Raw genomic sequence first — 17,227 nt, forward strand, 5'->3', positions numbered from 1 at the left:
ACACCCTGTGGCTCCACCCTGCCCTGCCCACCACCCCCAGCCCGGCCTGGGTCCCGGGGTCCCTCCCAGCAGGCTCCTGGGTGGAACATAGTCGTGTCTCAGACTGCCGGTGGCTTCCACTTCCCAGGCAGGCCCAGACAGCCCCCGCCAGCAGCGGAGAGATTCCCCAACAGCCCGGCCGCTGCCAAGCCGCCAAAGCAAACAGGACGCCCCCCACGCTGACAGACAGAGCAGCCACCCCACCCCACCCCACCACACACCCCCCCCGGCTTGGCAGGGCCGGTCTGGTTTCCTGGGCTAGCGTGTTGCTGCTTGCCACCCACCCCCTCTGGCCCGTCCACGCCCCAGACCCTCCTTAGGAAAGCCCCCTGCTCGGCCTCTCTCCTCCAGGCCTGCGCGGGCAAAGGCGGGAGTTTCCTATGGTAGGCATAGCTCCTTGGAAAAGCTAAGGGCCCTCCCAGGGACCAGCCAAAGGCAAAGAGGCCCCAGGGGCTGATTCTTAGAAACTTTCCCAGCTTGTTGGGCTGCCCCATCCCCTCCCCCACCCCCCCACCCCCGCAGTGCTTCTGCCCCCTTCCCTCTCATCCTCCCAGGAGCCCCAGGCCTGACGAGGGTGGGCAGAGCAGGCTGGCAGGTGACAGGTGCCACCCAGATATTTAACAAACTCTCCTCCTCCCCATCCCACACTCAGCCCACACTGCCCCAAGCCAATGACCACACCAGATCACACTTGAACTTCAGGCAAAGCTTTAATAGCAGTCACCGGGGCAAACTCGGGAGGCCCCCTCTGCGGGGGGGTGCGGGAAACAGCTACAGAAAGGCAACGGCTCTCGGGCAGCGGCCCAGGTGGGCACCCGGGGCTCGGCAGCAGCATGCTAGGAGCTGGCGGCGATGGCTGCCCCGTGGCCTTCAAGGCTGGGCCCTCGCCAGTGGGAGGGGGCCTCAGTGGGTAGAGCGGTGGACCTGCTCCCGGGAGGAGACCACCTTGCCGTCCTGGACTTCCTCCACAATGGTGGCGCACCTGGCGGCTGGTCACCGTGGCTGCGGACGGCAGAGCAGGGGGGTGTGGGGGCACCTCAGGCCGGGGCCCCTCCTCCAGTCTCCCACACAGGAGGGTCCTCAGACTCTCCCACACCCTCTGGGCAGGATGAGGCAGACTCTTACCTTCCCGGTGGGCTGCGAGGCCAGGGACGAGGAGTACTGGCTGGCCAGGCTGTGGGAAGGGAGTAGGGGGGGCCTGTCAACCTAGGGGCGCTGCCTGGGAGCCCAGGCCCCTGAGCGCAGAAGCAGCTGGGGAGGCTTGGGGCGGGAGGTGCCAGCCACTCAGACAAATCCCAGCTGGGAGAGAGTGGAGGAGAATGGTGACCACAAGGGTTGAGGGGCACAGGCCCGTGGGCAGGAGTAGGGAAGAGGACACCCCAGCGGGAGGCCCAGAGGTACTTCGCAGCTAACCAGAGACTTACAAGGATTGGTCTTTCCATATCTAACAGGGCCTAACAAACAGACTCAAAGCAAGAGAGACTGGGGTTAGACTACAGGTGGACTTCACCGTCTTGGGGGAACAAAGGAGCAGGAGTGCATGACTAAGCCTGGAGACTCAGACTCAGGATATTCCCAGCCCTTTCTCGGCAGGGCCCCCACCCACCCTCCTAACTCCAAACCAGGCCGCCACCCTGCTCCTCATCCCATCCTGGGTAATGACATCACCAACTCCAAGTCATCAGAACCAGAAACCCAGGGTCATCATCACCCAGGCCTTCACGTGCTCACTCAACACTCAGCTGAGTCCCCCCGCTGAGCCCCGTGAGCCCCCACATCGGGGCCTTTCCCTGCCGCCGCCCCTGCCCCCCCTCCCCCCGCAGGCCTGCCCCAGGCCCTGCTCCAGCCTCCCGACAGGTGCGCGGGGCCCAGGCTGGCCTCGCTGACGCATTTCTCCCTTTGCAGCCAGAGCAATATTCTGAGACATCTCGATCACATCCATCCTGTGCAAACCCCCTGCAGCATTCCGAGGCCCCACGCCATCTAGTCCACGTGCTTTCACGCGGGCTTCAGCACTCCTCACGCCAGACTCCAGCCAGTGACCTCGGTCTGGGGCCCTGCAAGCCTCCCGCCTCCTCCCGGCATTGCTGGTGCCTGGGCTGCAGCTGGCGCGTCCCTCCCTGGGCGAAGCGGCCCCAGCGCGCTCGCTCGATGGCCCAGGCACCCCCACTCACTGGGCATCCTCTCCCTCCAGCAGGCGGCGGTAGGTGGCAATCTCCTGCTCCAGCCGCGTCTTCACGTCCAGCAGGATCTGGTACTCGTGGTTCTGACGCTCCATGTCACAGCGCAGCTCGGCCAGCTGCTGCTCGATGCTGCCGATGAGCCCCTGCAGCTGGGCCAGCTTGGGCCCCGTAGCGCGCCTCGGTCTCCGCCAGGCTGCCCTCCAGCGATGCTTTCTGTGGGTCACGGCGTCGGTGAACCAGTGAACCCAGGGTGGGACTCTTCCCCACCCAGAGGGGAACCCCGCTGTGTTGGGTTGTGGGTGCAGCCAGCGCAGTGTGGTGGGTAACTAGGGCTGAGAGGGGCGCGTGTCGCTGGTTCTCCCAGTGGGGGGTCTACGAGGCTGAGCCCACTCTGGGATGACAGGGACAGGGCAGGGAGGGGGCGGAAGTCCTACCATGCTGAGCTGGGACTGCAGCTCGATCTCCAGGTTCTGCACGGAGCGGCGGAGCTCGGTGATCTCCGTCCTGCCGCTCTGCAGGGCCTCGGTGTTGGTGGCCACCTCGCGGTTCAGCTCCTCGGTCTGAAAGTAGGGCCGGCCCCTGGGGCTTGAGGAGGCCGGTGGGGGTGGGGCAGAGGACAAGGGCCACTCCCCCAAGCCCTGACCTCCCAGACTTGCTCTCCCAGCACATTGCGGGCCTCTGCGGGCCCTGAACGCCCCTGCACCCACAGACACCCTCTGTGCCCACACGGAAACGTAGTGGAATCACTCCGCCCTCCTGAGCGGCAAGCACCGCTCAAAGATGGGCCCTGGGTTTTATTCTATTTGTTCCTGTCGCTGCCCCAGGGGCTGTAGAGGCTCGGTGCGTGTTCTCTGGGGTATGTATCATGCATCCAAACGCACGCATCTCAAAGGCCTGCGCGGGAGAAGCCCTTGCTGTGGGTGAGGGGACCTGGGTCTGCCCCCCAGGCCACAGCGGAGGGCTGTGTGAGCCGAAGGCCTCTCTGAGCCTCACAGTCTGCACCCAAACACGAGGGCTGGTCCAGCTTGTTTCCGAAGGTCCTTCCAGCCGGGACCCGCCGTGGCGCTCCACATTTTCCAGCCCATTACTCAGCACTCGGCAGGCACATGCACGCACACGTGTGCGCACACCTGCTCGCTCACGGCCACCCACCTTGCTGAAGAACCAGTCCTCGGCGTCCTTGCGGTTCTTCTCCGCGATCTTCTCGTACTGGTCGCGCATCTCGTTGAGGATGCGGCTCAGGTCGATGCCGGGGGCGGCGTCCATCTCCACATTGACATCCCCGCCCACCTGGCCTCGCAGGGCGTTCATTTCCTGGGCGGAGAGGAGAGCGGGGGCTCACCCACGGCCACCCCGGGGGAGACCCTGAGGCCTGCCTTCTCCACCTCGGGAAGACAGGTGCGGATGACGGACAGACAGACAGACAGAGGCAGGCCAGCAGCTCCTCACCCTGAAGGTGGGAGCAGTTGTCACGACTCGAATGTGCAGGCTGTGGATGTAAAACATCTTCCCCAACACACCCTCGGTGTCCGCCCCCACCGTGTGCTGGGGCAGGAGGCACGGCCGCCCTCTGCCACGGCCGGGAGGACCCGGGACAGCCTCGCTTACCATGCTTGTCACCCACTGCCCGACCCCGAAGTACAGCGGTAGCGGGGCGGAGGGCAGAAAGCAGCCCCGAGTCAACTGGGAGGACCCGACCTCGTAGGACACACAGTCCCTGGGACCAGCCTCACAGCCGACTGGAGACACTTTCTGGGCTCCTGCTACCCCAGGACTGGGCTCCCCTAGCGCAGGCCAGCCCGAGGCCACTGAGGAGGGAGCCCCGGGCTCCTCAGTCCCCCTGCAGGGCCTCGGGTGGAGAGTTCTCTGAAAAAGGAGGCAGCAGGGGTGGCGGAGCAGTGGAGCTGGACCTGGAGGCGGACGTGGGTCAGACACTGGAGGGCAGCCGCCCGAGCAGCCTTGGAAAAGTCCCTCAGCCCGTCCGAGCCTCAGTTTCTTCCCCGGTGAGGGGGAGAACGAGCACCCTGCTCCCGGCGCTGGTGTCGGCACCAGCTGAAATGAACCACTGCTGCGACTCCCGTGTGCTGTGCTGGCTGGCCGTTTGCTGTTTTGTCACCATGCAATTCACTGCGACCAGTAGCATGCACTACACTGATTTGCTCCTTAGGTATTTAGCTGCCACCACACAAGGGGGCCATGCCTGAAGGGACATGGGAAGTATCCTATTTCTAAGTGTCGCCCAGGCCAGGGCCAGGCACCCACCCTGGAGGGGCACTGGATGCAGAATGTGGCCCCGGCCCAGGACACTGTGGAGGCCGCGGCCTGGCTTGCTCCCAGGCACGTCTCTCCTGCATTTGCTCCCACCACGGCCTCACCTCCTCGTGGTTCTTCCTCAGGTAGGCCAGCTCCTCCTTCAGGTTCTCGATCTGCATCTCCAGGTCGGCTCTGGCCAGGGTCAGCTCGTCCAGCACCCTGCGCAGGCCGTTGATGTCGGCCTCCACGCTCATGCGCAGGTTCAGCTCTGTCTCGTACCTGGCAGGGGTGGAGGCGTGAGCCACGGCGGAGGGCCACCGGGCCACTTCTCGTGCACACAGAGGGCTCTGCAGGTGCAGGGCCGGGCCCACCGCCAGCCGCCCCGGGGGCCCCGACTCACGCGGAAGTCATCGGCGGCCAGGGCGGGCATTGTCAATCTGCAGCACCAGGCCGGCGTTGTCGATGGTGGCCGCCAGGATCTGGGGGGGGGGGGGGGGGGGGGGGGGGGGGGGGGATGATGGGCTCCGTGAGCAGGCACCCTCAGCAGCCCCAGGAAGACCCTGCAACACCCCTCGTGCAGCCCTTTGGAGAGTGTGCCAGAACAAAGAAAGGTCCTGTGGTGTGGTCTCCCCCTCTGAGGACCCTCCTGGGGGACTCACAGAGTGGTGGGGGCACCATGCCAGGAGAAAGACCCAAATGTACCCTCAACCACCATGGGGTCACTCGCCCAAGCCACCTCACTCCCTCTTCCCTACCTAACTTTACCTCTCGACTCTGTTGCCACCGCCTCCAGGAAGCCCTCCTGGATTCCCCACCGGGATTCCCCCCCCCCGGACACACCTCCCTCCTTTGCCCTTCTCTCTTTCATGGCACTTCTCCCAAGTGCGATTTTTCCATGACGTTTTCGGTTATTTCCCCTCCGTGAACTCTGAGTCCTCGGGAACAAGGCCGCGTCTGTCTCGCTCCCTTCAAAAGCCTCAGTCCTGGCTCCGGTCCTTGGGCCAGAGTTGGCCCCCGGGAAACACTTATGTGATTAATTAGCTAATTAACGAGGCTACAGCTCACCCGACCGCAAACCTAGAGCAAAGCTTTCTTTTCCCATGGAGTCATCAGGAGGTCTCAACGAGGACACGGAAGACTCTGCAAGGAGCTGGTTGTTATTAGTGCTACAGTCGTTGTCACTGTGAGAAACGCCCGAGAGAGGCTCCGGTCGAGGGCCACGGGGCCGGGGGTGGAGAGCGAGGCCCAGAGGGAGCAGACTAACGGGCTGGGATTTGGAACGTTCTCAGGCCGAGGGCTGAAGGGTAGGCGGTGGGAGAGGGGCAGCCCTGGCAGGCGCATCCTGGGTCTGGGCCCAGCTGGTTGCATCCCAGGCCGCAGTGGGTCCCTCCCACTCACCTGGCTGCTCGGGATGTTGGCTGGGCCCGGCCAGGGGCAGCTGCAAACACCCCCGAGGGGCGCAGTGACTCAGACGGGCAGAGGCCTGGCGCGGGGTGCCCTGGGTGTTGGTGCTGCGGAACTGGCTGACCCCAGACGGAATCGGGGGCACACTGACTCACCTGGGCTCCCCCGGGGTCCCCGCTGCCCAGACGGAGCCCAGGTTCTGACCTGGCACTCCCCACAGCTCCGCCTCCAGGGGGCAGTTGCAGGAGTTCCCTGACTGGCCGAGGTCCTCGAAAAGCAGAGCCTCGCCCGGTCCTCACCAGGAGACGGAGCAGGCCGGACCCTCAGGGGCCCAGCCGGCCCCACCCCTGCTCCCCCTAAGCCTGGCCCTCCTCTTCCCTTTGCCCCCTCAATGCCTCTGAGGGTGGCAAGGTGGGAGGGCCTTCCAGGGGCGGGTTTGTGCAGAAGACCCCAGGGCCACGTTCACACAATGCCAAGGCCGTGTTCTCAGAGGTAACGAGTGTGTGGGAAAGGGGGCGGGAGAGAGTTGTCTCCCTCATCAGACTAAGAGACATTCCTTCCCTTAGGAGCTTTCCATCTGAGTGCAAAGACACAGCTCCTTCCTGCAGGGGCCCTCCCCGCAGTCTGCAAGGAGAGACACGGCCTCCGGCCTCAGGGGCCTCCAGAGGGACCACAATGGAGACTGGAGACGCTGAGGAGGACCCACAACAACAGCCGCCGTGAGAACGTGCCGAACAGGGAAATCAGCACCGTGAACAGGGCATAGGTTGAACTTCAAAGTGCTGAGGGGGCCCCACGGTCTTGGGATAAGAGGCAAGTGCCGTCCCTCCAGGAGGACTGCCTGGAGGAGGTGAGGCAGGCAGGCAGGCAGACTCGGGGGTAACGGAACGTGGGAAGGAGATGCCCAGCCTCATCTCCCAGCAGTCCACACCAAGCTCCACCCCGCCTCTCTGCCTTGGCCCACGCTGTTCGCTGTACCTGGAGTGCCACCTGCGGCCTCCCGTGTTCTGACGCCTTCCCTGCTCGCTCCTCCACCACCCTCCTATGCGCCCCTCCCAGGAAGGGGGGATCCAAACACCCTCCCAGCACGGGACGACCCCCTGAGACCAGCGACTGGCACGGGGCTCAGAGAGTGACGGAGACCCAAGACGGAAAGGCTGACAAAGGCCCAGAGTTGGGACGGAGCGAGCCAGAGCAAGCATTAAGGACGGAGGGCAGGAGGCAGGGAGCCGGCTGGCCCACGCACCTTGCTCTTCAGCTCCTCGATGGTCTTGAAGTAGTGGCTGTAGTCTCGGGCGGGCTCGGGGCCCTGCTTCTTGTACCAGTCCCGGATCTTCAGCTCCAGGTCGGCGTTGGCCTCCTCCAGGGCGCGCACCTTCTCCAGGTAGGAGGCCAGGCGGTCGTTGAGGTTCTGCATGGTCTCCTTCTCGCCGCCCCCCAGCAGGGCGTCCGACACGCTGACGCTGGGGCTGTAGCCCCCACCCAGGTTGCAGGTGTAGCCCCCGCTGTAGCCGCCCCCCAAGCCCGAAGAGAAGCGGGACGAGGTCACCGACATGTTGCCACAGCTTCCAGCGCCCAGGAGGCTAGGGGCTCGGCAGGCGCCCCCAACACGGACCGTGGACACCCGAGAGAAGCCCCCCATGGGCACGGAGCTGGACGTTGAGAACTGGCGGATGCTGCTGGTGGTGGCAGCCATGGTGGCCACGGGTCGGGAGCAGCGTCTGGTCTGGACAGAGACCCCGGGCAGCCCTTTATAGCCAGGCTATAGCGGGGCTGGGCCGCTGGCCCTTGAAGTCAAAGCCAAAACCCCAGCCATGTAATCTGCTCCTGTATCAGCCGCCCAGGGCCTGGGGCTCAGGATGGACGTGCTGACTGCATGCCCCCGCCCCCTCCCCCGGCCAGAGCCTGGCCTGGGCAGGTGCCCCTCTTAGAAGCCCATTGTTCAGAAACAAAGGTGGTGTTGGAGCTGCAGCCCCGGGGGTAGGGTGATCCTCCGTCCTCAGCAGCAATTAGCCTCTGAGCTCATTCCCGAGGAGCCGGGGAACCCACCCAGCCCTGGCAGCTGGAAAGGGCCCAGAACAAGGCTCCACAGGCCTGAGGCCTGCAGGCTGCTCTGGCCCCTGACCCAGCATTCCTGGTCCCCAGGGAGAGGCCGCGGAGGCTCAGAGAGCTGCCCTTGCCAGGTCCGACATGGCCCTGAAGAGCCCCCCCCAGGCTGAGAGGGAGGACCCGCCTCTGACCTGGGAAGCCCCCAGGTCTCTGGGGGTCACCCCAAGTCTGCGGCCCCAGCCTGGGGAGTCCCTCATCTCAGGGGACTAGACACAGTGCTGACCTGAAGGAGCTTCGGATCCAAGTCTTAACAGGAAGTCAATTCACAAGCCTCAGTTTCCTCACTTGTAGAAGGGGGGTAATTCCCATCTCCCACGGTCCCTGAAGGAGTCTGGAGTGCTAGTGACAGCAGTGACACTGGGGCTGATGGTGAGGACGAAGCCGGAGGGTTGGGGTGGCCGCTTGGGCTCACCATCCCCCAGTACCTGAAGAAGCCATTCCCGAGCCCCTCCCCCCACCACACACACCGGAGGCACGGGGCTCCGGGGAGGGGGGAGCAGGATCTACAGGGCAGGGTGCCCCTCGGTCAACACCGCACCTGCGCCCTGCCAGGTAGCAGCTCGATCCCACATCCTGGCAGCTGGCACCCGCCACCACCCGACAAGGAGATTACCAGCCTAATCTCTGCGGCGCTAATGATTTAGGTGCTGCCAGGACACTGGCGTCTGCACGGGGCCTGTCTGCACGGGGAGCTCCCAGGGGTGGCCAGGGCCCGTGGGATGGGCGGGAGGTGGGGGCAAGCCTGGCTCTGCAGAGAGCTCGCGGGTGGCCTGGGCACACTGCCACACTCGGGGACAGGGAGGGAGTCGGGTTTTCCGTGAGGCTGGAGATGCCGCGATGAGACTAGACTACGGGAAAGACTTCGGCTTAGACGGTGGGTGGCCTCTCATGCGAAGGTGTCTCCTGGCTGGAAGGGTGGGGACAGCAGAAGCTACCTGGGAGAGGAGGGGCGGACCCCAATCCTACCCTGCTCCCGCCCTGCCTAAGAAGTCTGGGGCTTCCGAGGGTGGAGGGAAGGGTCTCAAAGCCAGGTCGGAGCACCAGGGCTGTTCCCTGAGGTCAGATGTCAGGAGGGGCTTCCTGGAACTCCAAGACTGTTTTGGGGGAGGAGAGGGAACCAATAGACCCTGAGATCACCTGGGTGGGCCAGAGGCAGGCCTCACCCAGCTGGCCACCCTCATGGGGACGTCCAGAAAGACCCTCCCCACCTGCTGCTAGGGCCGCACTCCCCCGGAGCCCCTGGGCCCCAGGGGCTGACCTCCCCAACTTCCTCCCTCCTCCCTCCAGGCAGCAAGTGCCCGCCTTCCAGCAAGAATCTGGAGCAGATGGGCGGGGGGCTGGGGGACAGGCTACAAGGCACCAGCCCCCTTCAGTGTCTCTCCCCAGAGCCCACCCCACAGCCCCCAGACCTTAGCCTTGAGACCCAGTTCGAAGGGGCAGAGAATCTGTCAACCTTCCTTCCTCCCCCATCACCACCACCTGCCCCTCTCCAGCCTCCTCTCCCCTGATACCAGGCGGTGTGCCCAGGTCCGGGCCTCTGTTTTGCACACCGTCCCCCCAGCCGGGCCTGGCCCAGGAGGGATCCCCTTCTTCTGTTCTGTTTCCCCAGCCTCCCTCCTGAGGCCCCAGGCCTACCCCACCCAGTAACCATTTCTGTCTGGCTCAGGAGGAGGCCCGCGCCCTGCTGTGGGAGATGTGAAACATTCCTGGGGCTCCTGGGAGCCCCCTCCCAGTGAGGAGAGTCAGAAGCCAGGGGCCCCCAGTGGCCCTGTCACCAGGTGCTCCCTCCCTGGGGACAAGCAGACACAGTCACCCCCCTCTGACTGGTTTCCAGGCAGAGGAGTCTGGGGTGCACCCAGGACAGAGGACCCAGACGCCTGCGGACACCTCAGCTCCGGGCAGAGCCATGGCAGCGCCTGAGGCCCCTCCCCCAAAGGGAGGCCAGAGTGTCCGACATGGGACCCAGGGCAGGAGGAGAGGGCCAAGCAGGGAGGGAGGGCCAGAATGGCCAGGGGACTCAAGGGCTGGAAAATCTTAGTTCAAGGTAATAATAGTTCATGAGCCTAGTGGTCAAAGCCTGTGAAAAGCTACCAGTTCAGGAGCTGCAGGAAGGGACCCCCCGGGAGACCACAGAGATGGACCTCTGCCCTCCACGAGAGACGGTGAACAGCCAAGGCAGCACGCGAGCGCTGTGATCCCGGGAGAGACAGGCCCCGCCCAGGACACGGCTACGGAAGATCACGGGTCGGCGGATGGAAGGGCGTCAGGGAAACGGCCGGGCCGGACCGCGGCCTGTATCTGATCACCTCTTTCCCGGGTCTCACAGCCCTCGCCCACACCTCTGCCCCCGCGTAAAGAGGGTGGAAACGTCAGACGGCCAGTGAGGGTGCCAGCCCACTGTCGTCTCAGATCGCAGGCCCTCTGAGTAAAGTGCCCGTAAAGATTCCCTCCCTGTCTCCGTGCATCGGGTCTGGTAGCCACAGGCAGCAGGAAAGCCGGCTTCTCCGGTTTCGGAAACGGCGGGAAGAGGGGGCGGGGTGTCCGGGAAGCGGATCCTGGGCCTGACACAGGAGGAAACCCTCGCTGCTGCCCCGGAGCTGGCGGAGCTGCCTCCTTCCGGTTGCCCTTCCTCCCTCGCCCCTTGCCCTCCTGCTTTGCCCTCCCCCACCCTCCTCCTGGGCCCCAGGGAGGTACAGGGGAGGCGAGGGGGCAGCAGCTCAGGCGGAGGCCCCCTTTCAGGCCTGGGGGAGCCCCTGGCCCCTTCCGCCTTGCAGACCCCCAGCCTCCCAGCCCCTGGGGCCCTGTCCCACCCGCCCACCTCTTCCCCACCCTCTGTGCCCCTCCAGGCTTGCTGCTCACTCCCATCCCCTCTCCTTGGTGCCTGCTCTTCAACGCTCTTGAGACATTTCCTCCAGGGGCAGGTGTGGCCTGGGCTCCCCAGGAGGGAAGCGTTGTCTCTCCCCACAGATCGGACACTCCCCCCAGGCGGCAGCTCTGTCTAACCCCCAGCCTGGGAGCCGGCTTGGGGTGGGGGTTGCGTCACCGTGGGGAACCCCAGGGATATGGGGAGCATGGCCTGTCTCCGTCTTCCCTCAGGTAACACAGCTGGCAGGAACGGGGTGCCCTCGGCTCTCTGCCGTGTGCTGACTGCCCAGGCCACCACCGTGTGCCCCTGCTGCCTGACCAACAAGGCAGGAGAAGGGCGGGGCGGTGCAGGAGGATGACCCCGGAGGGAGAATCGGAGGACGGAAGGGCAGGGGGCAGGACCAGGCAGGGAGGACTCTGGGAGGGAGGACGGCAGAGGGGCCTCCACACCCCAGGCTCTTGTCCCGAGGTCTACGCTAGGAAGGGTGGTCGTCCACCCTTTCCAAGGGCAAAACAGGAGGCCAGAGCAGCAGCGCGCCTGCGCGGAACCTCCGCCAGCTCCTCCCATCAAGCCCCGCCTCGCCCCTGAAACGGCCCCAGCCCTCTGGTGTGGGACAAGCTCCCTCTGCTGAGCTTCACAGCCCCCAAGTCCCTGCTGCCGCTGCCGCTGCCTCAGGACCGGGCCCTGGCGGCTTTCATCCCACATTTCACACGCGAAGCACTTTCCCCAGCAAGGCTTGATGGGGAGAAACCACAGCTCCTAACCTTGACAACCCCCAGGGTCAGACCTAGGTCCCTGTGATGACACACACACTCCCCAAGCCCATTCTAGCGCCAGTGAGAGCTAGCCACTCTCACGTGTGTTAGAATTACTGGAGGTGGATCTGCTCCCCTTCGAGGATTACAATCCTTTATCTCTGACCCACGACAAGGTCTAACTCAGTGCACTATACACAGTAAGGGCCCCAACTGATGCTTGCTACATGGATGCAGGCAGTGACAGCCCAAAGCCGGGTGTCATTCAACACCATCCACTGTACTCATTGGGCGGCAGCCGCGGGCCGGGCGCTGAGAGCTCCGCGCTGAGTCAGCCAAGCCCTGCCCAATGGACCGGAGGCGGGAGAGTGAGAGGTAGACACACAAACATCAAATGTCACGGCAGTGTTATTTGAGCGGCAATAGAGGAATGTATACACAAGCACCTGGGAGGGGCCGGAAGGCGCGACTCATTCAGACCAGACCTCTGGAGACGGTTTCGCAGGGAGGGACAGGAACGCTGGGTTGTGGAGCCAGGGCAGGGCTTTGCCAGGCAGGGAAGACCCAGCGGGAAATCATGCAGGCGAGGGGGCGCGCCTGGCGTGTGGGGGACCGCCGGCAGACGTGTGGGTGGGTCAGCACTCCCGGGGGAGGCAGTAGGAGTGCTGAGGAAAACGGATCTCGGGAGGAACTACTTTGTTTCACTACGAGCGGCTGAGCACCGACTCTGTGCCGGGCACCGCCCCAGGCGCTGGGTAGGAGGTGACGAGTGTAGCAAACAGCATCTCTGCTCTCATGGAGATGTTCCCGCAGGAGAGATGGGTGATGATCAAAGCAGGGAACAATACATTCTCCAGGGAGACGCAAAGGGGATTCTGAGAGTTAGGGCAGCCAGGAAAGGAAGTCCTCTCCTAGGTAACATTGAAGAGGGCCACTGACCCTGGCCGGAGTGACCAGTTGGTTGGGTATCATTCCACAAAGCAGAAGGTCACCGGTTCGATTCCCGATCAGGGCAGATTCAGTCCCCGGTCAGGGCACGTGCAAGAGGGAACTGATCGATGTTTCTCTCTCGCATCGATGCTTCTCTTCCTCTGTTTCTCCTCCCCTTCCCCTCTAAATTTAAATTAGTAAAATCTTTAAAAACAAACAAACAAAAAAGAGAAGGCAACTGAATAAGGAAGGAGCCAGCACAGGGAAGGGCATTCCAGGCCAAGGTGAGTGCAGAGGCCCTGAAGCTGGACCACGGTGCCCTTTTCTGACAACAGGAAGAAGGGCCAGTGCGGCTGATTGGGGTGAGCAAGGGTCAGAGAGGGGCGGGGCCAACCCCGCAGAGCACAGATCCTCGTCCCCAATCAGCAGAGCCTGGCCCAGGCACAATGCTAATGAGAGAGCCAGGGCAAGGGCCAGCCTGGTCAGTTTGTGCTCGTTTAACCTCGGACTTCCCAGAGCCCCTAACAAGCTGATGGGCACTGGGACCCTCCAGGGAAGGATGACGTGCTACGTGCTTCCCAGACCTGCCCACCCATGGAGCCACTTCCAGGAGGAGCATCTGGGACCAGGGTTCCTTGGAACCCACTTTGGGAATCTCTGGACCAACTGACAGGGCGCTGGAGCCGGGGGAACAGCCCGTGTGCAGGTGGGAAGGGGAGACCGCCGTGCAAGGCATGCTGGGGAGTCCCACGTGACCCTGTCGCAGTAGGGAGTCACCCCGGTGCTGCTGGGCTCTGTCTGCCTTCCCTTTGCACGTGCCGGTTTATAAAGATTTTACTTCTACGAAAGGGGTAGTATCGATCTCATCCATGCCTCTGTTCCCCAATTAATACTATCTCTTGGCCAGCCACCTCATTTGTTTTCGATCCATCATGGCCCGAAGCTGTAATTTATTTCCTCCTGTGGCTACCAACCGCCCCTCTGGTCTGCAGCCTCCTTCGCTTTTAGAAACATCGGCGACATCAACCTCCCTCACCATATGGCGGCGCGAGCTTTTGCATCCAGCTCCTCAGGGGAAATGTCAGCAGTGGGACTGCCGGGTTGAAGGGTAAGTCCCTGTTTCACTTTGGTAGCTCTTCCCAGATTTTCTTCCAGAGCACAACGAAATGGTGTCTGGAGTTTGCCCAAGGATACTCTAACTTCCTTCACGAAAGACAAGAAGGAGAGAGATAGAGAAACAAGAATGGCAGCGTGTGACAATTATTAAAGCTGGGCGACAGGCACATGGGAGTTCGTGTTGCTGTTCTCTCTGCTTCTGTGTCTATCTGAAAATTTCCACAAGGGAAAAAAATGTCTTCTTGAGAAGTTGCACATGTGTCCACTCCCACCAGCCACGGACGGCAGTGACTCCCGCGCACACCCGCCCGCACTGGGTCGCATCAAGGTTGGATGGTTTGTCTACTACTGTTTCCCAGTTTTTGCCTTTTTTTAAAGATTTTATTTATTTATTCTTAGAGAGGGAAGGGAGGGAGAAAGAGAGAGAGAGAGAGAAACATCAATGTGCAGTTGCTGGGGGTCATGGCCTGCAACCCAAGCATGTACCCTGGCTGGGACTCGAACCTGCAACACTTTGGTTCACAGCCCGCGCTCAATCCACTGAGCTACGCCAGCCAGGGCTGAATTTTTGCCTTTTTGATCACTGAAAGACCTCTTTTTCAGTTGTTTCGGTTTTCATGTCTTTAATTATGAGTGAGATTGAGCATCCTTCCTTTCTTTTCCTTCTCCTTTCTTACAGACCAACTGCTTGTCTTATTTTCTACTTATTTTTTCTGGGGGGTCTTTTCCTTCCTGACTGGTACGAGCTTTTGGTAAATGTGGGGATGAGGCCTTTGCCTCGTGGCTTGCAAATGCATTTTTCCCAGGGGCCCTTGGTCTTCCATTGTTCATACTGTCTTTTTCCAAACAGACAATTTCATTCAAATCCTATTTGCTAGTGTTTTTTTTTCTTTCATGCACCTAGGCACCAGACAGCTTCAGAAGGGCTCACTGTGGTGACGAGGAGAAAGCCGGATGGGGACCAGGACTGGAGCGATGGCCTGGGAGAGAGACTGGGGCGAGGGTGGGGGTGGGAACGGGTCGTCATGGCGAACAGGGAGATGGGCCCGAGCCAGGGAGGCACCAGGAGGGCGCTGCAGCATTTTCGGCGATGAGCAGGTGGGCGGGCAGTGATGTCACCGGCTGAGACTGGGAGCCAGAGGGAAAGGCCAGGTTCAGAGGAAGGAAACAATTCGCTGCTCTCAAGGCTCTTGGCACCCTGTGTGGTCACACCCGTTGTCCCCTCCCCTAGACATGGGCAGGGACCTTGCCTCCTTCTCCCTGGTGTCCTCAAAGACTGGGACAGCCGGTGGTGCTCCACAGCTGCAGACGTGAGTGAAAAGTGAGTGGCTCGGGTCTGAGGGGCCTCTGCCTGGGCGGAAACGACAGGAGGCAGAGGGAGGCATTCACAGCTGAAGGGACGTTTTCCTCCATAATTCCACGCCCCGCCCCTCCGTCCACCAAGGAGTCGACGGGCTTGGCCACAGCTTGTCTGAGCTGGACCTGGCTGTGTCCCCAGGCCCCCTCATGGGGGCCTTTGTGGCAGAAGACGAGGGCGGCCTCTGGCCCTGAGAACTCCAGGATCCCGGGACGGGGCAGGCCCGAGTCCTCCTGGAGGTGAGGGAGGGGAGCAGAGAGGCGGTGAGGTCAGTCACAAGGAGAATGGCAGAGGCAGAGCCCTGGGGCTAGAACCCTACGGAAATTTCTAGAAAGGCCAGCTGGCCCTGAGAGACCATAGCGACCCAAAGAAGCACCCCCAGAGCAGGTCAAGTGGCCAGTCCCACTTCTGGGGGTGGTTTTGAGGTCACCACCTGGAAAGGGAGGATGGAGACACTGACCACACAGTGTCTGACCAGGGAGAAGGACAAGGGGAGAAAGAGGACGCTCTGGGGCTCACACACTTCATGGATCGTCACCCCTGTGCTCGTTGGCTCCCAAGGGTGAAGCCGGAATCCTCCCGCAGGCCCCTGGGCGTTCCCAGAATGATGCCATGAATCCCTGCTCTCCAGCGAGCTGGCGGGAGTCTCAAATCTGTGCCTGGAGCGCCCTCTGCTGGCCACTCTGGGTCATGCGCCTCTGCTCTGCCATACCGAGAGGTACCCCGGGGAGCCTGGGGACAGGGGGACGCCACCTGCCCTTCACACCAGGCCTTTCTCCAGGGACCTGGTTTCCCCTCGCCATCTTCAGCCCCTCCCCCTTTTGTACCATGACCGCCGTACCTCCAGAGACCCAGCCTGGGCCACTGCGTCCATTCCCCGCCTCCAGGCCCGCGCACACAAAATTCCCTCCTGAAGTTGGCCCGTGCATTACGTCATGCCTCGTCCGTCCCTTTCCCGTTCTTCTTTTCAAAAAAATCCTGTCCTTTCTGGCACAAAGCCCTCCGCCCCGCCCCCCACCTCGGTCATCCTATTAAACCACTCACTCCAAAGTCAGCCATCTTCACCAGCTTTTCCCAGCCCTAAATGTGTCACTGAGGCAGAGCACGCTCCCCTCTGTGGGGAGCACCCCCTTCCTGCTGCCCCCTCCCTAGGGACGGTGCTTTTCTTGGGTGCCCCACACAGAGTATGGCACCCAATTGGTTCGCCACAGATGGGGCGTGTCTGTGTGCAAAGCTTTGTGAGTGCCCGGTGTGCGCATCAGTGTCCTGGCGTGCCCCGTGCGTGTTGCACAGCGAGTGTGTCCACCTCTGCGGGGTCTCACAGGGTCCCCTGGATGGGGCTTCTCGCCCAGGCTGCTCACTGCCCAGTGCAGAGCAGGGAAAGCCGGCGTCCCCGCCCCCAGAGGGCAGCACTGAGCCGCTCTGGCCCCGCCAGCGACCTGCTCCAGGGAAAAGTCTCGGGTCTCACCAGACGCTGGCACCCACAAGGGGTGGCGAGAAGAACTCCAGACCTACGAAAGGAAGCGAGGAAATGACACCCCAAAACCAAGACTAGCGCTAACACTCCAGGGGGAGGGGTGGTGTGGGGAGGGACCCTCGTCAGAGGTTTTTAAATCAGGGGGTAAATTCATGAGTGTTGATTGTATCTTAGTTCTTAAATCCTACACATATGTTGTTGATAGTATTTTGAATCGATTTGGCATTACTTCTTTTTGTTTAATAAAGAACAAAAGGAGAGAAAAGACCACTCACTCCCCTGAGTAAACTCACCTGGGGCCCACTGAGCCTTCGCCATCCCTGGGTCTCCCCAGAACTCCAGGGGTGGGTTCCCTGGGTTTGACTGTGGCCTTGGGGAAGGGGAAGCCCAGCCATTTCTACTACCCTGGGTTCCCACCAGCACCCCCTCCAGGATAAACCACAGGTTTACACACGGCTCACATGCACATTCACACACTCTCAGACTCACAAATTCACACTCAGTTACACTCACATTCATCCAGACTCTTCCACACTCACCCACGTTCACATACACACTCCACGACTCCCACACTCACACTCACGAGTCTCACACGGTCACACTCATATCAGTCACAGGCTCACCCGTCATCGTCACAGAGGCACACACACTCACACATGCTCACAGATTCACACACACTTATAAGCACATCCACAGACTCTCATACTCACACAATCAGGTCACACGCACCTTTGCATA

At 62.2% G+C, this 17,227-nt stretch overlaps 1 protein-coding gene across 1 annotated transcript; it reads right to left on the reverse strand.

Moving 5' to 3' along the window:
* Window positions 1-730: 730 nt before the first annotated feature.
* Window positions 731-7,618, reverse strand: LOC114502437 (keratin, type I cytoskeletal 42-like). The gene is given in 11 exon segments (XM_028519371.2): window positions 731-1,014; window positions 1,016-1,041; window positions 1,155-1,213; window positions 2,214-2,380; window positions 2,382-2,435; window positions 2,657-2,782; window positions 3,375-3,536; window positions 4,598-4,754; window positions 4,847-4,896; window positions 4,898-4,954; window positions 7,126-7,618. Coding segments are annotated over 11 exon segments (1,380 nt in total). The 5' UTR covers window positions 7,576-7,618; the 3' UTR covers window positions 731-942.
* Between the last annotated feature and the right edge of the window lie 9,609 nt (window positions 7,619-17,227).

This window comes from Phyllostomus discolor, chromosome 8, assembly GCF_004126475.2.
Source record: "Phyllostomus discolor isolate MPI-MPIP mPhyDis1 chromosome 8, mPhyDis1.pri.v3, whole genome shotgun sequence".
In the NCBI taxonomy this organism is placed as follows: domain Eukaryota; kingdom Metazoa; phylum Chordata; class Mammalia; order Chiroptera; family Phyllostomidae; genus Phyllostomus; species Phyllostomus discolor.